The sequence below is a fragment of the Saccostrea cucullata genome, unplaced genomic scaffold (assembly GCF_032062105.1).
Source record: "Saccostrea cucullata isolate Sc308-1 unplaced genomic scaffold, CSIRO_AGI_Scuc_v1 ctg443, whole genome shotgun sequence".
NCBI classification, from domain to species: domain Eukaryota; kingdom Metazoa; phylum Mollusca; class Bivalvia; order Ostreida; family Ostreidae; genus Saccostrea; species Saccostrea cuccullata.
The window spans coordinates 344,665-369,167 of NW_026932961.1; the positions used below are offsets into that span (position 1 = coordinate 344,665).

The following is a 24,503-nucleotide window of genomic DNA, read 5'->3' on the forward strand; positions in this document are numbered from 1 at the left end:
CCTTGGACCTATACATGCTATAGGGGCCCCACTGTGCCTCCTTTCGCCCCAGACCCAGGTTGCTCTTTGGGTACTGGTCAGTGTATGCTTCTTTTAAATTCTGGCTGCGCACCTGATACATCTGAAGTACGTGTAAAGTATGAGAGCATCAGTGAAATCTGTTTAATTAAAAATATTTTGTCGTGGTTATTTTTTTCTTCAAAATAATGTCACGCCACTTGAGGTCAAAGGATCAAAATTGCTGTTACTCAGAAGGTTTTAGGGATTGTTACAAGAAATACGTGTAGCATTATCTAATGGTTTTATATTTTAGTCTTTGGCCACTGAAAGACTAAAATATATATAAACCATAATATGCTATACAGTTCTGCAGCTACTTTGAAATAAGAAACCCTAGTCCTAATCCTAATCCTAATGCTAATTGTTAAAAAAAATTATTACAAGAGTAACCTCTAGTAACCTTTCAAAAGTAATGGTCAAGGTACTAGTAAAAGTTTATTCATAAAACGGTAAAAGTGGGTCAAACTGCAAGTCTAAGAATATATAAGAAGTCAAATATTTGAGTACCCTCCTCCCCTCGTGAAAAAGGGTTAAATTAGTGTTGCCAGGGGAAATGCATGGAAAACGTCAGATATTTCGGACTAACATTAGTCCGACATATACGTCTAGTCACTCTAGTGCCTATACAGTTTTAAATAAGTCAAGATGGGTAAATTATATCAGAGTTCATAGAAACAATTTTTTTTTCGTGTAGTCTTTCTAGTTCTTTTTATAGATTCTATGAAAACAGAAGGATAGATGGTTGGCACTCACATCTCATTTGATTATCGAAATATGTATTGTACACCCTATCCAATGACAGAAAACCGGAAGTAAATAAGATTTAGCGCGCTCTTTCAAAACACAAAACAACATGGGACAAATATCGATAGAATACGTGGTCTCATTCACTTCACAGGTAAATTTGCATTGTGATCTATGTGTATATTTAGAAATAGGGGGTTTAACTACGTGTTTCGTTGTAAATTCTCTGACATATGGTCATTTTTGCATAAAAAGTTCAACATGTACGCGGGAATCTTGATCACGGCCAAAATGAAGGATCCTAAGATTCCTATCCCAGTCAGAGGGGTATGAGCGGACTCAGGACAGAGGCTTAGACAATGGAGGAAACATGTTAGATTTGGGTTATAATTTTCTTAAACTTGCAATTTTTGAGGGGCTAAATTAATAAACATATTATTGTTAAAGCAATTACATAATGGTATACAGTGGACCTTCATATATCCGGACGCCAGATATCCGGATGCTTCAGTATCCGGACGCTTTTTCATCGGAACAGAAATTCAAAATGTTATTATGTCTTGTTTAACTGGTGATTCAGGTATCCGGACACTTCACATATCCGGACAATTTGACTGGGAACCAAAGCGTCCGGATAAATGAGGCTTCACTGTAGATATGTCACTTTTATGTGTCGCTGATATGTGATCACACAGTAACCATGGTAATTAAATTTTGAATTGAAATTATATCAGTCTGGCCTGGAGGTAAATTAAACATATATATTTATTAAAAGCTTTTGAGAAATGAAATTAAATATGTTAAAAAAATTGCTTTTAGGCCTAAAATAAAATATTGTTTGTTTGCAGTTGCCGACCGACCCACTGAAAATGTACCCGACCCAAACTTTTTTTTAGCCATTTTGTAATATAATTTTTTTTCTCCAATTTTTCAGGATATTAAAACCGTTTCATTTTCAATTTTTGTCTTCATCAATCATTAGTTTATACCAAGAGTGCAGATTATTCATGTAAAGTAGGCCTATGAAAAACTTTATTTTATGTTATCTAACAAAGATCTGGAAACAATTTAAAAAAAAAAAAATTGCCTACCTACCTACCCAGACTAAAAATTATAGGTCGGCAACTGCAAACAAAGAATTTTTTAAGCTTGGCCTTATTTAATAATATGTTGACGGAGCAACCGTTAGGGCGAGCGTAGATACTTATCCAGTTTTCATTTAGTTCGGACTCGTCCAACTGCACGTGACATTTGGTGCATATAAGACTCTGACGTCACATGACGTCGTTTGCATGTAGCTTTACCAAACCGAAGCTTGAACAGGGCTGATTTCAATAATCCAATCCACACTTTTCAAAAGTTATGTCCCTTGGCCGCCATCTTAGGGGATAAACCCATACAATCCACACAGTAGCCTTTGTAGTTTTCAGGTTTGTATTACTTCATCAATTGACTTTTAAAAAGCTCTGCCTTTTGTGTACTGATTGCCCCAAGATGGGGCTACACACACACTGAAAGAAAAAAAGTTAAACACAATGGATTTATCACAGCAAGCCCAAATATTTGGTAGCATAAAGAGGAGAAATGACGTTTCTTTCCCTTTTGACCTTTTGGTTGACCCCGCAAAGGGAAACAACTTTTGCAAGGTGTGGATTGGACTATCAGTTTATGATTATTTTTCTGGAATAAACAAAAGAATTCATTAAATCAAGGCAAGTTTTATTTAATAGCCTTTGTCTTTGTTCTCACGAGAATGTGGCTTTAGCATTTGTGTACAAAGCGATGCATTGTGGGTCAAAATTACTGCAGAAAAAATTTTATTGAATGAATGTGCAGTAGTCCGAATTTACTCTGCCCAGGCATTGTCGTTAGAGCTCGCAGTTTTGAGCTGCGCTCACTATTATTTTTTTTTTTTTTTTTTGCAGGATGAAAAGTTTAAAGCAAACAATCTGACAAGTAACACAGGGTATAAAAAGTGGCTGACGTCCCCGTCGGACAGGTCAGGGCAGGCAGTGGTAACAGTTCAGCTGAAACGACCAGTAATCATCTCGTACATAGATTTAGGTACAAGATTCATTTATATTAAGTCAGGTTTATCAACACTTTGTTATCTACCTGAAACAGTACCTTTCTCCTTTGTCAACATTTTTACATATAATATTTAACATTTATACACGTAACATTTAAAAATATATTTTTTGATAAGTTGGGAAATGACAAGTACATCAGCTTCATGCTCAAAATACAAGTTTTTGCAACATTTATCTAAAATATTTGAAAGTCAATTTCTTATTAAATAAATCCGTATATTTTATCCACCTTGCATGCCTTTATGGTCGTCTTCACAGTCCAATTTACTTTCTTGCTTTGAATATTTGCCGGATGGCAGACAAGCCAGTTTATTGGTCTATAGAGATGACTTCAAAGGGTTGGGAGGTGTGAGCTTGACTTTAAATCAATCTTTTTTATGCATGCATATGCATACCATATCAGTAGATCCATGATGAAATAGGTGAAAACAAATTTATGAAATCATAAATTTCATTTCATAAAGGTAATATACATTTTTGGCCATATATTTGCCAATGGACAATCTTGAGTTGTGAATCCATAGAAGTTTTGGACTAAATGGGTTCAATTTTTTTATGGAACATTGAAGTTCAGATTCAATATCCTCACCCTTTTTTTCCCACATGATATTTCTTAAAATAATCACACATGTTTTTACTAAGGAACCATATGGTGTGCCACAGTGGAGGTCAAGGTTGGACGATCTGAATGGCCCCTAGATAAGGAATTTCTGACCCTTGTCCCTACCTCCAGTATAATGACCCCCCAGGACTGCAGGACAGAATCCAGCGGTGGACAAACACGCATGTTTGGACCAGGTACTGATGACAGAAGAGAACAGTTAATTAAACAAGAGGAAGGGGTTACTATTTATAGACTACAGTTGAACTTCGGTATCTCAAACTCTAGTATCTTGAATACCATGGATGTGTCGAAATGATGGGAAGTCCCAACCACATATCTGTCATTATTTTACCCTCAATATCTCGAATCTTTGGATATCTCAAAGGTTTTTCTCAGCTCCATCAGGTTTAGGTAATGAAGTTTTGCTGTATTTTCACCTTTGGGAGAGAACTTTGTATAAAAGTATTGAAATTGTTCTAAATTGCATAGCTGGAAATTAAGCTTTTTCTATAATTATTTTTTCTGTCAAGAGATTTATTTTATGGTGGATTTTTTTGCCTAATTTGTTGAAAACCCATCTTTAAAATATTAGCCTGATATTGGCCTTGGTTGAAAAATAACTGGTTTGTTTGAGTTGTTGAACTTGAAGACAAAAATATTGCCCTGAGCTGAAGGCTAAAGGCAACTTTTTTCTGAGAGTTTAAGATCAAATGTTGCCCAAATCTCAGTCATGATCTCTTGTATTATATCTTCTACTGGTAATAATGTTGTTAACAGTCTTATGATTTTGAAATCTGTCCAGTACATGTATCTGCATCATATCTTGTACAATAATGAAATTTGTGGACTGTCTCTCTCAGCATCCGATTTATTTGACTTTTTCCGCATAAATTGTAGAATGAAACATTTTCGCTTTGTTACAATGTTTACGATTAACACACAAATGTTAAGGGATTAATGTTCTAATAAACATACTAATTTTAATGTACTTTGTCTTTTAGCTGACTTTTCCGCTGATATTGTGAAACAAAAATGGGACAGAGTGAAGATTATTTGTCGCCAACCATTCAAAAGATATGTACAGATGGGACTGTCTTTCATCTGTGTTAAAACTCCAGGAAATGAGGAGACATCTCCAGAAAAGAAAACAAGCACACCTAAGACTGTCAAATCCATACAAAAACATTTCTTTGGAAAATTATCTTCCAGGTAAAAATTTTATGTAAGGACTGGCAGCAATCAGCAATCATTGTCTGAGCTTTTTTAATATAGCAATTCATCAGGAAACTTAACAAAATGAATTTAACTTTTCTTTTTTTTAATTCTACAATTCATCATAGTACACAAAATGATAGAATATAATATATCTAATTTATCTTTTCTTTTTTGTTGCAATTTAACCTTAAAAATTCAAACATAATTAACTGAAACATTGATTTCTCTTTTTAGGTCACCTGAGTAACTCACGTGACCTATTGCTATCCGTTTTCGTCCGTCGTCGTCCGTCGTGCGTCGTGTGTTAACATTTGAACATTTTCAGCTTCTTCTCTGAAACCACTGAACCAATTTCAACCAAATTTGGTATACATCATCCATAGGTAAAGGGGAACAAAAATTATGAATTTCATGGTCCCCACCCCCCTGGGGCCTGAGGGGTGGGGCCAAAACCACTAAAATTAGTGCAATCTTTAAAAATCTTCTTCTTTACTCCTGGACATCAAGCAGGCAAACTGTTGACATGAATGTAATGAGCATTGAGTCCTCTACCAAAATTGTGAAATTCATGGCCCCAGGGTCAGGGGTTCTAGTGCTAGGGCGGGGCTATATAGATTATATAGTGAAAATGCATGAATTCTTTGAAAATCTTCTTCTCTGCTCCTGGGTATTAAATAAACTAACTAAGTACATAGTTATGATGAGCAAGAGTGCCTCTTCCAGATTTGTGAATTTTATGGCCCAAGGGTCAGGGGTTCTGGTGTTAGGGCGGGGCTCTATGAATTATATAGTGAAAATGCATTTATTCTTTGAAAATCTTCTTCTCTGCTTCTGGGTATTAAATAAACTAACTAAGTACATAGTTATGATGAGCAAGAGTGCCTCTTCCAGATTTGTGAATTTTATGGCCCCAGGGTCAGGGGTTCTGGTGTTAGGGCGGGGCTCTATGAATTATATAGTGAAAATGCATTTATTCTTTGAAAATCTTCTTCTCTGCTTCTGGGTATTAAATAAACTAACTAAGCACATAGTTATGATGAGCAAGAGTGCCTTTTCCAAAATTGTGAATTTTATGGCCCCAGGGTCAGGGATTCTGGTGTTAGGGCAGGGCTCTATTGATTACAAAGTGAAAATGCAATTATTCTTTGAAAATCTTCTCCTCTGATTCTGAGTATTAAATAAACTAACTAAGCACATAGTTATGATGAGCAAGAGTGCCTCTTCCAGATTTGTGAATTTATGGCCCCAGGGTTAAGGGTTCTGGTGTTAGGGGGAGGGGGGCTCTATTGATCATATAGTGAAAATGCATTTATTCTTTGAAAATCTTCTTCTCTGCTTTTGGGTATTAAATGAATTAACTAAGCACATAGTTATGATGAGCAAGAGTGCCTCCTATAAAATTCTGAATTTTATGCCCCCTGGGTCAGAGGAGAGGGGGGGGGCTATATAGTCTGAAAATAGATTAATGCTTTTAAATCTGCTCTTTGGTATTAATCAACCATTTTGTTTTAAAATTTGCAAAATTTTGAAATATGTGGCCCCTGGGTCAGTGGTTCCTTTAGGGTGAGGTGCACAGCTGGGTATAAAGTGGAAGTGGATTTTCTCTTTGTTACTCTGATCTACCTCTGGGTATTAAGTAAATAGAGTAAGCATGTTAAGTTAATAATTATGATAAGCAATGGTGCCTCTTTCAAAATTGTGAATTGTGAATTTCATAGCCTCTGGTTTAATCCAAATTCAAGTGTTTGAAAGTTGTTACAAATACTCAGGTGACCTATAAGGCCCGTGGGCCTCTTGTTTTATAAACAAAGGAAAGTAACTCTGACATTAAATTTTCCGGATTTTCTTGAGTGAGTTTGATTTTGTTATTTGTCTACTTCTTTGTTTACCAAATAGGAAAGCATGGCAATGAAATGTCAGACGACACTAAAAAGGTGATCGTACAATTAATAGAAAGTGGACACAGGGCATCAGAAGTTTCAAAATGTTTAAAGATAAACAAGTCTGCAATTTCGTAATTTTTAAGCCACAGTCACAATTTCATATTAAAAAAGTTTATTGTCACATTTATGATTTTAACAAACCCCTGCTGAAAAAGAAACTTAAAGCAATGAATGTCTGCTTTAATGCATGAAGCTTAGGGTAAAAATATTTTATTTAAAAAAGACCTCATAGTGTAGTGATTTATGACATCTGATCCCATCTCTGATGTTTTTTTATGAGGTAATTCTTTGTTTTGCTCCTGAAATGTTAGTCCATTATTTATACACTGAATTGACGACAGATAATCACATGACCTGAGCTGGAGTCAGTTGATTCCCAATATCTGTTACTAATGTAAATAATTGGTCAAGCTGTGTGGGATCGTGAACAAAAATTTTAAAAATTCATGTATAAACTATTCTTTATTTGATCGGGAATAAAAAATTAATAAATAGTCTTTATTTAACACCAATGCCAACAGACTACATTTGACAGTGATTTGTCTGTTTATTAAACAAAAATCCATGTACATGCCCTTGAAAAAAAATATATATGTGCAGAAGTAAATTTTACAAATCAAGTTTAGGTAAAATAATATTTTATTGATTTTCTTCATTGCATAAAATATTCATTTCTTACACAAGAAAAATTGTTGCTTTTATGGGGGATAATGTATTTACATTGTAAGATACAATATACAAAAATTTATTAATTTTCTAGGATTAATTGAATTTTGGTTGAATTCAACCACAGAAGTCATGCATATTAAAAAAAAAAACTAGTGCTAATTGTAACGGGGACCGTTACAGATGTTCCCCAAACGCTCCCCAACTCCCTTTTGGTGCCATATTCCCTATAAGCTTCATTAAATAAGACAAACTCTATGCATTTGAGACTTCAACAACGTTTACCTAGAAGTTTACCAATTTCATTCATATTTTAGCATTGCACGCGTGCCCATGTGAATGCACGTGCGTAATGACCATATTATCTTGTCTTCACAATCTGTAGATTTTAATATATTAAATATCAAAGTATTTAATCCAAAAGTATTAAAAAATACGCTAATTCAAGTGTATTTTTGATTTTACTCATTTCACGTGCACGCACGTGCATACATGAGCATGGTAACCATACTTTCTTGTAGAAGTCCATTACATCTATAATGTGTTCTAAATCCCATCCCGTTTGGTTAAAAACCAAGGGAGTTATAGCTGTTTAAAGTTTCAGCCAATCAGATTGCAGTGCACGTACACGCACGTGTATGCATGTGTATGGTGACCATGTCTTCTTGTAGAAGTCCATTATATCTATCCATGTTCCAAATCCCATACTGTTTGGTTGAAGACCAAGGGAGTTATAGCTATTTAAAGCATAAGCCAATCAGATTGCAGCGCACGTGCATGCACGCGTTTTCATGATAATTGCTATATATCTTATTGTAGGATATCCTAATACATGCCTATATTTAAAATTTCAAAGGATTTCGTCAAAAAACAAGAAAGATATTGAGACTTTAGTTTCAGCCAATCAGAGCGAAGCGCACGTGCATGCGCGTGAGATCTTGCTTTTTTGACCATGTCATCTTGTTAATGCTTCTAATATATACTTCTAATATGAGTTTTAAAGCATATCATCAATAGTTTAAATAGTTACGTCTGTATCAATTATATTGGACATTTCTCGTGTTGCACGTGCGAGCTCTTGCAAGCACACGTGCGTGCACATGCTTTCATGATATTTCTTTTATTACGGGCTGTATATCTCCCTAATGTATGACTATGTTAAAAATTTCAAAGGATTTTATCAAAAAACAAGAAAGATATTGAGACTTTAGTTTCAGCCAATCAGAGCGAAGCGCACGTGCTTGCACGTGCGATCTTGCTATTTTGACCATGTCATCTTGTGCATACTACTCATATATCCTTACATTATGAGTTTGAAAACATTTCGTCTAAAAATAGAAAAGTTACGGTTATATCCATAATATATTGGTCGTTTCAAGTTTTGCACGTGCGCGCTCTTGCAAGCACGTGCACGCAAAATGACCTTGATTCCGCAAATCTACATAACATGCCTACTTACCCTAAAAAGGTTTCCCCTTAATCGGATGTGTACTTTACAAGATCATTCGCGGACAAAATTTTCCCGAGAAGAAAAATAATAATAACTAGATGCGTTCTTGTTGCTGGTGCAACAAGCAGGTCTTCCGACCGATTTTCGTTAGAATTCTATGCTGTGTCATCCCATAAAATTTCATAATGTATTTTTTTTCGTTTACGTTCATTTACAGCAGCCTCTTAACATATCTCATGATTATTGCATGTATTCCTCAAAATATCTCAAAAATAGCTTTTAAAAATCGGCAAAATCTTCCATACATGTTAAAAAAGAGATAAAAGTTATTTGCAACTGAAAAAAGACAGAAACAAAGAAAAAAAATTCAACGCCCACAGCGGGATTCGAAGTTCCGACAGTGGGACAAAGTTTGGTTTGGTCATATCTTCTCAATATATGCACACATCAAGATACTAAACACATATTATAGCAACATCAAGATACTCCGCGAACAAAATGTCATTTTAAAATCAGAAAATTGTCCGTAACTTGGCACCAGAAAGGAATTTCCAAAAAATCTCTCGGATAAAATAACTTCAGATAACAACACATGCAAATTTCATTACACAAAATTAGATGGTCAGAAAAATAACAATAAAAACGAGCTCAGACAAGCTTCAACGCTTTATGCGCTGGAAAGATATAAACTCAAAAAGCAATTCAGCAATCCTTCCTCTACACAATAAAAACCCTGTGAATATTAAAGAAAAAATATTGAAAAACAAAAAAGTTGAGAAATGTGACTTTTTTAATTCACTTCCGTTTACGACCGGAAGTGCCGACGACGAAAAATAAAGGTCGTTCCCCATAATGGAGTTCGATGTTCTATCACCTCAGTGAGTTTCACTTTCATATCTTTAGCCGTTCTCAGTGAGTTTCACTTTCATATCTTTAAAAAACTGCTGGACAAAATGCCTTTTAAAAAATACAAAAATCCCCAAAAATCGCGAACGAAAGTGAATTTTGAAAAAATGAAAAACATGTCTGGAGATATTCTCATGATGCATCATCCCTGTAAAAATCTTCTCAATCCGTCCACGCACAGCTGAGATATCGCCCTAACTATGAAAAAAAGAAAAATAATAATAAAAAACAGACGAATAACAGTAAGGTCTTCCGAAGGAAGTCGGAAGACCTTAACTAGATGCGATCTCGTTGCAAGCAACGAGTAGGTCTTCCGTCCAATATCTGATGGAATAAGACCTGTGTTAGGATAATTCCACTGATAGGATAAAAAAATGTCAAAAAGGCACAAGAATTCTTCAAATATGTTTAGAAACACGAAAAAAATGTAGGATCTATCAATTCCAATCAACTTCCGGTTCTATTTCCTCACTTCCGGTGCGACCGTATGTGCTCAAAACTACTTTCAACTCTACATCGAGCAAACAGTAATCATCCCTGAAAGTTTCGATGGGAAATACTCAATTTTAGACAACTTCCGGTTTGAACAAACCGTACTTCGGTGGAAATATTAAGATGCTACTAATTCTTTAAATCTCTATAATGAACAATTACATTCATTAGAAAATGAAGAAAAAAAATCGCTATACATGTACCTGTATTTAAATTTCATGTACTTCCGGTTTACACCGGAAGTGTTGACGGAAAAAATGAACACATTAAAAGTATGCATATTGTTGGGAACATTATTTGACCATCTTTCGTTCAATATTGCTTATCAAAATATTCACGCTTTCCGAGATATGAAGCGTCAAAGATATAGCATTCTAGCCCCCTGTGACCCTTTATCACGTAACATATGATCAATTTTTTAGTATATATTGTTGCAAATTGTTAAGTTGAATATCTTTGTTTCAGTAATGTTTTACAAAATATTGATAATTAAAGAGTTAAAGACGAGAGACTTTAGGCCCCTCTATGCCCCTAATATGAAGGGCTAACCCCATTTTCTTCAAATCAAATGAAAGGTCTTACTTTATTGCACATTTTTTATTATATATGTCTTAACAAAATATTAACCAGTAAAAAGATATAAAAGAAAACGTATCAATTTTTGCGAGATGCGTATGAGCCTATTTTTCGAGCCCAGGCGAGCGTCGATGCCTTTTTACCTGGAAAGCTCTATATGCAAAATGTCACATCTACTATCCTTCCTCTACCTTCACTGAAAATCTCAAGTCGATATCTTCAGTCGTTTAGGAGGAGATCTCAGGACAAGCCGACCCTCTAAAAATCAGAAAATCGTCCATATCTCACGGCTGGAAGTGACGTCATCAACGTCGAAAATTTCCGACAAGGTTCAGATGAATATCTATCAGATCTGAAAGTTTGGTGAAAATCGGGCGAGCCGTTTCCGAGAAATCGCGTGCACAAAATCGGTAAGAAAAAAAATTATAATAATAGGGAAAAAGAAACCGAACGAAAACAATAAGGTCTTCCGTTGGAGATGGAAGACCTTAATAATAATAATAACTAGAAACGATCTCGTTGCGAGCAACGAGAGGTCTTCCGTCCGATTCTGAAAAAAAAAACCCCAGTAAAATCGAGCTGAAAATTTAATTTGAAAAATTCGTACAGATGGGTGATTGAACCAGGGTTACCAGCTGATATTTCCAACGCGCTTACCTTTACTATATTGGGACCTCTCTTCTAAATTTATTTGTAAGTATTTCTGCAACAGTATATCTGTCTTGAAATTGTGAAAGGCTGGTCACTATTCATAATTTCGCGCCAAACAGCACGTATAAATCTTCACGCCTTTTCTTTGGAAAGTTCTATTAAAAAGGTGTGATAGCTTCAATCAAATTAAAATAAGAACGTTCTTATAGCTTAAATTGAGTTTTAAAAGTCATTTAATACGTTCAATGTACGAGACATAAAACATATCGTTTATACGCAAGTAATACGAAAGCAGTGGAATATGGCTATGATTCTTTAACATATTTCAATTTCCCAATCAGTTACACATTCATTAAAAAACTGAAACTGAAAAACGTGCCTCACCCAACGACGGTCAAGAATTAAGATACCATCTATGTTTATTAACTTGAATTAGATCTATTAGAAAATAAATGTTTACATAAACTTCTTTAAACGATCTTTTGAAAAAATGGTTCACTTATTTAGTTTGCATGGGAAAACAGTGGCCGCATTTTATACTCACTGAATATATCGTTTCTTGATAAACTTATGCTTACATGTATATTAATCGTGATTCAAAATCTGTTGTTCCATGATGCAAAACTAAAGGTTGTAGATAAAGTATTTCATTTGTAAATGCAGTCTCGTCTTTTTCTACCTTGAGAACCAGATAAAACTACTTTGAGAAGACCTCGCATTAAAACTTTAGTTAAAACAGAATTGCAACGTAACTACGACGTGACAATCAAAGTACTCTTTTACATTTCATTTATCCTTATGTTAGTTTCGTTCAACCAAACGCTCAGCTGACTTCATAACCCCCTACGCGCTAAATGTCGGAGTTGACAGAGACAGACGCCATTTTGGATACGCTTCGAATTTTCAAATGTTAATATCTAGAGTTTGGATTTATCAATTTATAAACAAATTATATATTGAGCCTAATTAGAAGGGTTTCTATTAAACATATTAAAATAATTCAAAAATATTGAAAAACAAAAAAGTTAGAAAATTCAACTTTTTAAATTTTCATCTGGACACAACAGGAAGTACTGACGACGAACAAAAGGTCGCGTCCTAGATAGAGAATATCACGATCTATAATCCCTGAAAGTTTCACATTAATATCTTTTACCGTTCTTGAGATTAACGACGGACAGAAATGTCAATTTAAATTCAGGAAAAGGTCCGTAACTTGGCACCGGAAGCGAATTTCCAAAAAATCTCTCGGATAAAATAACTTCAGATCACAACACATTGTTTCTGAGAATTTCGTGAAAATCCATCCAGTAGTCTTCGAGAAATCGCGTGCACAAAATTAGATGGTCAGAAAAATAATAATAATAAGAAGAAACAATAGAATCGCTATAAGGTCTTCCGTGAAGACGGAAGACCTTAATAAGAAACAGAGTAAAAACAATATGTTCCCCAACTTCGTTTGGGGAACATAATTAATAGTGAGATGACTAATGTCCAATACATAACTTCCTTGTATATTTTGTAGTGAAATACATTATATATAAACACAAATAAACTGGCATCTTTGTATATAAATTCCTTTAAAAAGATGAACCTCTATCCAAAGGTCACCTCTCTATAAAGGTCACTTTTAATGTCTCCCATAGGTGACTGCTTAATACAGGTTTGACTGTATCGATGATAAGCAATGGTGCCTCTTTCATTTTTTTTATAGACTAGTTATTAGATTTGTAATACTTGTAATAAAACAGACAGAAAAGAAAATATGAAATCAAAAGAGGATATGTAAATGATAAATCTCTATCTGTAATTTCCTACAAATATCATCTGACATTTAGTTAATTTAGGGAATCCATTGACAAACTCTGTATTCTCATTTCTGTAGCTGTTTGTATGTTGTTGATTGGTTCTTGTCTGAGAGATTGTTGGTATGAGTATAGAGCAGCCTGGGGGTTCCCTGTCACCTGTTGACAGATCCCCAGAATTTGCAATGATATATCTCTGAGATATAAATGTATAAGCTGTCCCTGATCATAGTGAACTAGGGTCTGTAGATCATCTAGAGCTGTTTGTGCTTGCATTTTGTCTACATGTCTGTAGCACAAAATCTCAAGCATGTATAACATTACCAAATGTGGGATATATAATAAAGACATGTCTCTCTGTAGAGCAGACTGTTGTTCAGGTATCAATTCACTGATGTAATGGATTCTATTGATAAGTATGATATTCCCTACTACAGCCTGTCTCATCTTTGTAGACCAGGACTGTCCCCCTACAGCTTCAGTATACATCGCTCTACCTACATTATACCCAATCATCATCACATATGGCTGTGTTAACTTGACCTTGATCATCTCTATAATAGATAAAGCTTCCACATATCTAAATGTCTTGTAATAATACATGGCTATGTACAGCATGTCTGTAATACAGCCAAACCTGGCTGTTAATTTCAGCATATGACAGGACATTTTGTCAGCTCTATAACTCGGTTTGTTGTCGGGTGTGTACATTTCAATGTGAAACATAAAAGCAGTGTCCTGAAGGACCTTAGCGGTAATGTACTGTAGCTTGAGGACTTGATACTGTGTCAGGAGGGGTGAACCTATCATCTTTTCTATTGTATGTAAATATCTAATGCAGATTTGTATGTTCAATTTGGTTGTTACGACATAACGCTGCTTTATCTCATTAAATAGATTTCTATCAAACCCAACCTCAGAAATCAGAGTATGATCATCTGTACAGATGGAGTTTCTGGGGTTATAGAGGACATCTATAATACAAGATCTAATGGAGGGACTGCCTAGCAGGAATGCTAAACCCTTTTCATACAACTCTGACAGTCTTACAAATAATTGCTGTTGTTTGATGCCATGAATTTTACTCAGAAACATGTTGTTGCCTGGAATAAAAAAGTTAGGACAGACCCCCTCATACACCCATTTGAGGATGAGTTTAAAACAGACCCAGAAACCCCCCAGGATATTTTGTGGACACCAGTGAGGTATTGTATTTTGTTGAATCACCCAGAAAACTGCTGTCTTCATGTGATAGGAACACAGTAATTTATCATCATCACCTACTCCATTGTTAATTATTTCTGTTAAGATCAATTTAAGTAAGCTGTAATTTAAGAATTGACAGTGATTCATTACATACACAAGTTTTTGTTCTGCTAGGGAGAAAGAAATTCTCCATTCATGATCTTCATGATTTCCTAGCTTGTGTCCAATTGCTACAAAGTGACATCCATTTTTCACTATATCATCAACAACATGAGGCTGGGGCCATGAGTGGCATCTGTCTATCCATGGGGAGGCAGAGGGAGGCCAAAAGTCACTAATAAAACAGTGGGCAGCATCATATTCTTGTGTTCCAAATGTTCCACTGGCACAGGGTCCATGTAGAGTGTTGTTATAAAGTAGTGGTGACTCAGATAAAAAGATCTGTCTGTGTTTAGAACTAGATATATAATATCTGTTATTCATTCCAACACAAGCTGCCTGCATGTTTCCGTACGTGCTTGGTGACAGTAAACATAACAGAGTGAATCCTGGTGGACTATCAGAACAGTCACAGAGGATCAAAGTTTGTCTGTGTGTGTTGTAATACTGAGACTGAGATAAGTCCCAGATCACACGGTGATCATTTAGCCAGTACATAGTGTCTACATCTGATCCTTTCAGTCTGAGTCCTTCTCTGTAACTTCCACTCACCATCATACTGAACACATCACTTGTTGTCACTTGATTTCTCACCATCTCCCAGATGTCCACCACATCTCTCCTCATGGCCACCAGTTGTGAGGTCCCCACTTTACGACACAGTCCCACAAACACAGACTCTGATATGCGTTGTATGGCTACAGTACTGAGAATGATTAATGTGGAATTTATATTTTTGTATAATTAATTAATATCACTTTTGTAAAACTATAATAGTCATAACTGATAATTTTAACATTCAAAAATCATAAAATAAGAAAGTACTTCCTCACCTGAATCAGTTATTTTTCAACTCAACTAAATCATTCATTTTTTTTTAAATAGTGAAATTTATAGCTAAAAGTTTAAAGGATATATATTAAGTTTTAAATTCAGTGTTGTAAAACATTAAAACGAATTTTACTGTCAACAAATTACACTGATTACACTGATTCGGATGATTTAGGAATTGTTATAAATTCTTGTAATTAAAACTTACATTTGTGAGCTTCTAATGGAGTCCATTTTCAGTGGCGTATATTCCTTTCTGCTGATTTAACCTTAAGGAGCTTCCTCTCTATAGGTATTGGGGAGTCAAGCTCACAGACACAGACGATTTTAATTTGACAAGTGAATATAATACTGACGTATCTCAATTAACTCTGTTTAGGAAATATGGAAACTTTCTTACTGAATCAAATTCTGTCAAAATGTTCAATTTCCTACATACCCAATATAACTCTAATTATCAATTTTGTTTCCTGCATGTATTATGGACTGTTGCTTTCGATGAAATTTTCTGATACAGACTTGAGATTAATAACACTTGAACTTTGGCTTAAAACAGTTCCTGCTATGGAATTAGTTTTGTCCTTAAGCAGGTCGAGACCACTTGATTTTCTGACGTCGGAATAAATTTGCATGTAAATTAGGTAATCTGTTTACTTTACCGACTGCTGAATGAACTGCAATGCATTGTGGGCTACTACAAGTACCTAGCTGTGTTGAAAATTAAGGCAACTTGAATTGTCCCTTGGAAACTTATTTTCGATTCTTTTTTGAGATTTGTGAAAGAAATATTTAAAATGATGTATAATCTTTCATTTTTATGCTCACATTTAGAAAATTTGCTTCATTAGCCTTATATCAACTAATACATCGGCCTAGTATACCATTGTTCAAAGAGACGTATAAGTGCTATCGTGTGGATAAAACATTGAGTTTTTTCACGTGATATACGTGTACATAGCTTTAGCAAGTAGTATATAGGTCCTTGGTACTTAGACAACAGGAGAAAGTGTGCAATTATTCTTTATCCCCTCAATAATATCAGAAAGTGTTTTATGTATATGCAAAAGTCAAAGCGTTTGTACAGTATTCGAAGCAACTGTTAATCATCTAAAACAATTCCAATATTAAATGTGAGCATGGAGCAGTGTCTTTAGAATATAATCTTTCAATTTCGGTCTAATAAAGTGATAAAGAAGCTCTACAGTTTTTCCGGTGATGAGTTTAATTTTGTGCAGTAAACCGACGAAAACCACGTGTAGCCATTGAATCGTAAACACGTGGTAGACTGTTATGCTTTGGGACTCTTTCACTTGATTGGAGAACGGGCGTGACAAAGACATCGTCACGTGTTGAAAATTGCCTTGCATATAAGGTAGTGGTATTGACCTGTTAAGCAAAAGTGTAGCATTATAATAGGATAGGTATCAAATTGTGGATTGCTAAGAATGGTTTTTAGGTCCAGGGCAGATAGTGTTTCTTATGTCCATCTTCTCCTTCCGTCACACTTTGCAGTTAGCCCAGTATAAAGCTCAGATTTGATTTAGTGCTTAAATATTTTCATCAAATTTCATATGCTGTTACATGTACATATTGATGAGAGTCACTCAGGTGACCTATTGTTATCCGTTTTCGTTCATCGACGTGCCTCACAACTTGATGTACTGGCCCCAGGATCTTCTTCTCTGCTCCTAGGTATTAGATAAACTAACTAAGTGTATAGTTAAGATGAGCAAGAGTGCTTTTCATAAAATTGTGAATTTTATGGTCCCAGGGTCAGGGGTTCTGGTGTTAGGGCAGGGCTCTATATATTATATAGTGAAAATACATGAATTCTTTGAAAATCTTCTTCTCTGCTCCTAGGTATTAAATAAACTAACTAAGTGCATAGTTATGATGAGCAAAAGTGCTTTTACTAAAATTATGAATTTTATGGTCCCAGGGTCAGGAGTTCTGTGTGTGTGTGTGGGGGGGGGGGGGGGCTCTATTGATTATAAAGTGAAAATACATTCTCTGGGTATGAAGCAGATGAACTACCTATATAGTTATGATGAGCAAGGGCCCTAATCTTGCAGAATTGTGAATTTCAAGGCCCCAAGGTCAGGGGTGGGGGTGGGGCTCTACTTATATACTGAAAATGAATTAATTGTTTGAAATCTGCTCCTTTCTATTTATAAAACATTTATTTTTTGATAGGCAATTTTAAGGGTGCCTTTTTAAAATTTGTGCAATGTGTGGACCTAGGGTCAGGGGTTTATTTCACAGTGTTAGGGGCACTACTGATTATTGCTGAATTTTACTGATTAGTTGGAATGCATTTTTGTTCCCCTACCTTGCGTATTGGTATCCAGTACCCCTGCGAGGTGATCATGAATTTCCTTGAATTTTTCATGAATTTTATCCATGAAATGTTCATTAAGATCCTATGAACTTATTATTAGACATTTTCAAATCAATAAACCAGCTAAGCAACTGCTAAGTGTATTGTTATGATGATCAATGGTGCCTCTTTCAAAATTGTGAATGCCATATAGCATCTGGCTTAAAACATGAATCAAATTCAATAACTGGAAAGTTGTTGCAGAATGCTCAGTTGACCTATAAGGCCCGTGGGTCTCTTGTAATAGTTCCTAATCAACATGTCATTCCTCTTATACACAGACTGAATTATATTAATTACATATTTTAGTATAAAATTTCAGAAATTCTTCAGTAAGGTTTTGAAAGTTATCAGCACAAATCCAAAGTACGGTATAGTTTCTCTTTTGTTATAGTGATAGCAAAACCTGTGAACTGAAATCGAGGCTGATGAAAATCGCAGGGTCAGGGGAGGAAGGAAGTGAACAGGAACACTGTCTGAACAGGAATGCTAAACTGGTCCTCGCTGCAACAGGAAGTGTAAACCAGTTCTCTGTCCCTCCCAAAATAATTTCTCCTGAGGGAAAGTCCAAGCTCTACTCCAGGCACGTGGCCCAGCAGCTCTCCCCACAGGTTGTTATATTATAATAAGTTTTTTAAAAAATTTCAAAGTTCAAAATCAAAAATTTGGAAGAAGGTAATTAATTTTCAAATATAAGCTCCCTTGGTGGAATATTTGAGAAATGAAATCAAGTTAGGCCTAAATAACTTGTCAGTCTCAATTCACCAAAGCTGCATCCATGATATATCTTAAATCCTTATCTCAGATCTTGCATCTGGTCTAGGTTTAATCAATGAAGTATGTTCCCTAAACATTTACATGCTCCTTTAAGTTTAGTTAAGGCATAGACCTGGCAACAAAAACAAGTCTACATTAACCATATTAACCATGTTTAGGAGACAATCCTTACAGAAATTAAACTGTATGTACTGTTTGTTTTTCAGTTTGAGGAGGAGGCTCTATCATTTTTAGACAATGACTATGAATTTAAGAAAGAAGAGCTGGACAAAATCACAATAGCAGGTAAATGTACAGATCTAAAGAACTTAGATTTAACTGGAAAAGACCATAAAGTAAAACTTTGTTATAAAGAAAACCTAAGTTAGTAGGGCTTTGCAAGGATTTATGGATGATCTGTATTAAGTGCATTTTCTGCCATCACTTTTGAAGATATTTTGACCAAACTCCATATTCTAAGACTCATAGAGCATGATAAGAGCAGAGTTCTTGAAATCTTTTTTCTGTGTCACTCATTTGGTCATTTGGACTTGACACAGAATTTGAAGTTATGGGTCCTTGGTTGTTTTTATCCATCTTGCCGACAGGACCAAAAACTTTCAAGAACTCTGTAAGGGCATTTCCACTGTGTCAATATTTTCTTAGCTTGACCTTTCCAGTAATCTAGACCTCACAATTTCTTCATTTTACAGCTACCTACATTATGTTTATGAAATTATTTCAGAATTAACCCCACTTTCATTGTATTTTTCTCTTCAACATGTTCAAGTATAATCTCAGACCATTGAAAGATGATATATTTCTTTTCTAATGAAATACAAAAGTACTTGGGCAGGGCATTTTTGTCCTTTTGACATATTTCTAATGACTTTTTATTTATTTCTTCTTGACTAGATATAAGACACAAGTTTGAGAAGAAAATAAAACGGAAGTTAACAGCAGAAGAAAAGAAAGTGTTTATCAAGCTTAGCAGCGAGTATATTTGTGAAATGTTCATGGAGAAAGACAGAGAAAAAGAAACAGAAAATGGGACTTGCATTGCCGTAGAAGGAAAAAGTAACAACTCAACAGCAGGGGTGATGGAATCCCTTTTCTTGAGAGATACAAAAATTGTACAAACAAACTAACTGAGATTGTCTCAGAATGTTCTGATCCAAAACCATCTGGACTGTCACACAAAGACACGAATGGTGCAGATTGTAAAACATTAGTAAAATCATTGAAAAGTCCTTATAAAGCAAGGCAAAGTTCATTTGTCGGTAAAAGTGTGTGTAAAAAAGCTGTGACCCCAATGCCGAAATCCTCCACAGAGGATGAATGGCTGAGCTGTGCCACCCCGCCCAGCAGTGGAAAGAGAAAACGAGATTCGGGTGAGGCGGGGTCAGAGAGAAAGTTAAACAGGGGTGCTAAGAGACAGCAGCTAGAAGATGAGGAGAGGGACTGGCTGGGGATAGAGGGGGTCAAGTCGGGGTGGGTGTCCACAGCCGCCACCCCCGGGACCACTCCTAACGGGGGGAGCAAAACAGAGGGAGGGAAAGCAAAGTAAGTGGAACGTTTTCGTGGAGTTTTCAAGGACTGTTAAGATAACTGAAAGGAACCTCAAATGTAAGGAAAGTATGGTTAAGGAAAAGTTAAATGTCCTTTCTTTAGAAATCCTCGTATTTTAATTTTTTCTAGGGATACATGCCTAAGTTACATCTCTATAATATGACCGATTAGCTAGGGGGTGTCCACACTGTGGCTCGAACCTACGACCCTCAGATTTAAAATCCAACGCTCTACCGAATGAGCTAAAGGGTTAACCCACTAGCTAGTGCTAGTAGGAGCGTGGCCTCACTATTTACAACACATAGCCACTATAAACTCTGTTACACTTCCCCCTTCTTTTTCTTGAGATTTCTTACCCCTAAGAAATCTCACACACGAGACTCTATAAACACCACTCACCATGTGGGTTTTTTTTTTTAGTTGGGCGCCAATATAACCGATAAGCTAGGGGGTGTCCACACTGTGGCTCGAACCCACAATCCTCAGATTCAAAATCCATGCTCTACCGACTGAGCTATAAAGGGTTAAACCACTAGCTATAGTGCTAGTAGGAGCGTGGCCTCACTATTTACAACGCATAGCCACTATAAACTCTGTTACACTATATGTATTTTAGTGGTGTTGCTAATGGTAGTACTGTATTAAATATATATCTAAAAGTCAATCAATAGATTGATTGTTTTGAAAGATACCGTATTTGGTAAACACCTATTCAATCTATATATTCCATGTCTAATGCAGTTTTGATCTTCTTATAAAGTTTCTTTTAAAGCTTACATGCACTGATCATTTAGTTCTTAAAAAAGTTACTCCATAAAGAGAATATTGTACATGGATTTTTTTGTTTAGAAAAAGACATTCTCTTTCCTCTCAAAACAAACAAATGTCTTGAAATCATTTTGCTATTTTCAAATAATCAAAAAACATGTTCCATCTACATTTTTTTTCAGGTTAAAGTTGATTGGTTTACTGTATACAGGGTTATTTTCGCCCCGTTTTATTTTCGCCCTTTCACACTTGCAACCAATTGTGCCCCATTTTAAATTCGCCCAGTCAACGTTTTGTTTAAGAAAAGATATTGCATATTTTGAATTCGCCCCTTTTTAAATTCGCCCAAATGATGTAAGGGCAAAAGGGGCGAAAATAAAACGGGGGCATATATTTTCCTGTATACAGTATATAATATCTGTAATAAATGGAACTATAAAATAAACCTTGTGCAAGGGACTCCCCAATATGAAGCAAGTTTTCTCTTTGTTATGTTTGTATCAGGGTTAATTGATTTTTTAATGATTCGTGATTTTATTGTAGGAAAACGGGGAAGAAAAAACTGAAATCCCAGACACCGGTGAAGACTGCTGAGAGTGAAGTAGCTAATGTCAAGAATTCAGAAGTCAACAAGTCAGAAAAAGGTACTTTTATCACCTAAGGAAGGAATTTACAGGGCCTCAAAGTGTTTTACAGCCTCATATTTCAATTCTTAATTTTTTTTTTCACTCGGTTGACACTCAACATTTGTTAAGCTACATGTATGTGGGTGCATAGTATTAAAATGTTTCAAGCACTTAAAAATTCAGGCATTAGGTACTTAAAAATGTCAGAACAATTTAACTTCAGAGAGAATTCCCATTGAACATGTTGAAAGTAATGCACAAAAATAAACAAGTTTAGAAAATTTATTACTTTATTTGAAACATAAATTCGAATGTAGATAATGCAACAAAAAATGGAACAAGATAAGAAAATTTATTATTTTAATTGAAATTTCAATACAAATGTAGATAATACAAGAAGAAAAATAAAAAAAAAAACTTCAAAAGAAAATAAATAAATTGTTAAAATCTATGTACAGAGTGAAGTTTTATTTTGATGCTCCTCTCACGTCTCAGGCCTTTGATTTACCTCTGATCTCTAAAGAGGAATCTGAGGGGAAATTTTTTAGATTGTCTTGAACTTGATTAGAGAAGCTGCATATATATCACATGTAATCCTTGCTAAGTTTTTATTTCTTTAGTATATTTACCAAGTCATGTCACCTTCTACAGTTAAACACTTATTTATAAAGAAGTGTCAGGGACGGACTATTTTCGTTCTTTAAAAGCATAGTTCGTTATGTCTGTTAAGTTTACAAATTTTTTTTAAGTCATAGGAAATAAAATTCACGTCTTAATAAGCGTCAAATTGTTATAAGCATGTTCACTATAACTTTGTTTTACTGTGCACAGGAGAGAAACAAAATTTTTAATGCCAGGTCTGATAATAAAAATTTAAATTAATTTTAATGGATTTATAATTTATTGTACTTAATAGAAAGATAAATGCATGTTCATAAAGAAATAAAAAGCCCCTCTGACTTTGTTCTATCCATTAGGTCCTCCAGCATCAGAGGTTGAAGTGTTTGAAGAGTACACCCTCGATTCGCCAACAGCTTTTGTAGAATGCCCAATCTGCACAGAATTGTTTTCTAAAGAGTCCATCGAGGTTCATGCTGCCGTTTGTTTAGAAATGAATTCAGTTATTTATTAACGACATTCTACCATTCAGTATTATCATGATTATCACTGTAGAATTAGATTTTCAATTTTTAAGTTTCTTATAAAATTGTGTACTTGACCTCAATGTTTTAAGCATCTTCTGTTCTTCCGGTAGAAAGCCTCATTTTGCAATTGTAGTAAAGAATTATTGAAAAATTACTAGTCAAATCTTCCTGAGATAGTCCTTTATCTTTTTGTGATTTTTAAAAAAATTACATTGTAATTGTATTTTTGATGCCCCCTTCAAAAAAGGGAGGGCATATTGCTTTGCTGCCTTGTCGGTCGGTCGGTCAATCTGTCTGTCCACCAAGTTTACTTTCATATACATTTTTATATAAGAATATCTAGGTCAAGTTCTGTTTTGGGTATGATTGAGCCATGTTGGACAGAGTGATGCCCCTTGGACAAAGAATAATTAAATTATTTGCAGTTTCTTTTCATTTTCTTCCCATGTATGTGCAGGATGAGGGGGCTAAAGTTTTTCATAAACATCTCTTGTTTAACTGTTACTTTTTTACATGGACATTTTACTTTCCTGGATTCAAGAGCAGTGAAATTTTAAAGCTTTTCTTGTGCTTGTGTACAAATGTACTTAAAATTTCAATTTGGTTCTAGAACTAGGAAAAGTGGAAGGAAACACCAAAATTTGAACCTTGCCAATAATATTAAATTTGTTGCAGCTGTGGCTTTTACATTTCATAAGTGCATTTCCTGTGACAAGACCTCTTTAAGTACAAAAATTATTTCAGCTCTAAACCATGGAGTTTGACCCACTTTTTCAACATTTTACTAAACTTCAACCTTGGCCTTGACTCTTTAACAATGCTTTTACATTTCATATTCTCGTAACAATGCTTTCTGTGGGTACCAACAGTTTTGATCTCTAAATCTTGGTGTTCAACATGCATTTGGGAATGAAAGATATTCTACCGTTCAGTATTATTACTGTACTGTTGAATTTTCAAAATTTTCACCTTTTCACCTTGACAATGAATGATTTTTGGGGCATCACTGTTTCTCAGATCTTGTTTTTCTATGGCTCTCGTAGACTGTGGTACATAGTAAGGGGCCAAATTATTATAATAAAATATTTCAAGGTCTTTTTATACGCCCGTCTTAAGACGGGACGTATTATGTTATAGGCTTCATGTCCGTCTGTCTGTCTGTCTGTCCGTCTTTTAGCTTTTCTCGTGTCCGGCTCATAACTTGAATACTATAAGGCCTAGAGTTATCAAACTTTGTCAGCTGATACTTCTTGGGTAGAAGGTGTGTCGCACACAAAAAGTAGGTCGCTCTGACCTATAATTAAAAAGTTATAGCCAAATATAGAAAAATCCTGTCCGGTCCATAACTAGAAAACTATTAGACTTAGAATCATCAAACTTGGCCACTTGATGCATCTTAGGTAGAGGGTGTGTCGCGACCTATTTCAAGGTCACTGTGACCTTTAATTAAAGTGAAATTTAAAAAAAAAAAGACTTTTTTTCTCTTCATTTACACACTCCAAAAAATGTAAAAGTATTGCACTATCCTTATTAGAAAAATGTTAAATCAAGAAAATACTTATTTTTTTTTAGCATATACTTGACAGCAATCTATAACAAATGTAATGTATGTTAAAGAAATTCCACCACTCCCATGAGTTTAATTATCAAGCACTGGTCAAGAAGAATTTTGATAACAGAAAATTGCATGTCAAATTAGAGAGAGAAATTAATGAGTTTAGTGTGAGGAAGAGCATCGGTGCTATCTATATCCCTTGAGTATTGGGCCAAATGGGTAATCCTGTTGAATTAAAAATAAGCTCTAGTTGGCTAGCATAAGTTTTAAAATGAATTTGATGAGAAGTAAATAAAACTAATTTGATTT

The 24,503-nt window shown here is 35.0% G+C and overlaps 1 protein-coding gene and 1 pseudogene across 1 annotated transcript; one reads left to right on the top strand and one right to left on the bottom strand.

Moving 5' to 3' along the window:
- The first annotated feature begins 823 nt into the window (after positions 1-823).
- LOC134236657 (uncharacterized) lies at positions 824-22,726 on the top strand (annotated as a pseudogene).
- Positions 12,898-15,776, bottom strand: LOC134236674 (uncharacterized). The gene is made up of 2 exons (XM_062718851.1): positions 15,607-15,776; positions 12,898-15,273 (listed from the first exon to the last, which is right to left on the bottom strand). Exons 1-2 carry the CDS (start codon positions 15,630-15,632, stop codon positions 13,236-13,238), a joined length of 2,064 nt encoding a protein of 687 aa, XP_062574835.1. The 5' UTR covers positions 15,633-15,776; the 3' UTR covers positions 12,898-13,235.
- Positions 22,727-24,503: the final 1,777 nt, after the last annotated feature.

What these genes read in the sequence shown, in the direction of transcription:
- LOC134236674 (XM_062718851.1), bottom strand. Translation starts at nt 15,632, where the DNA reads ATGGACTCCATTAGAAGCTCACAAAT. An exon ending in TCCATTAGAAGCTCACAAAT is followed by an intron (nt 15,274 to 15,606) that starts GTAAGTTTTAAT and finishes AATCATTCTCAG; the next exon opens with TACTGTAGCCATACAACGCA.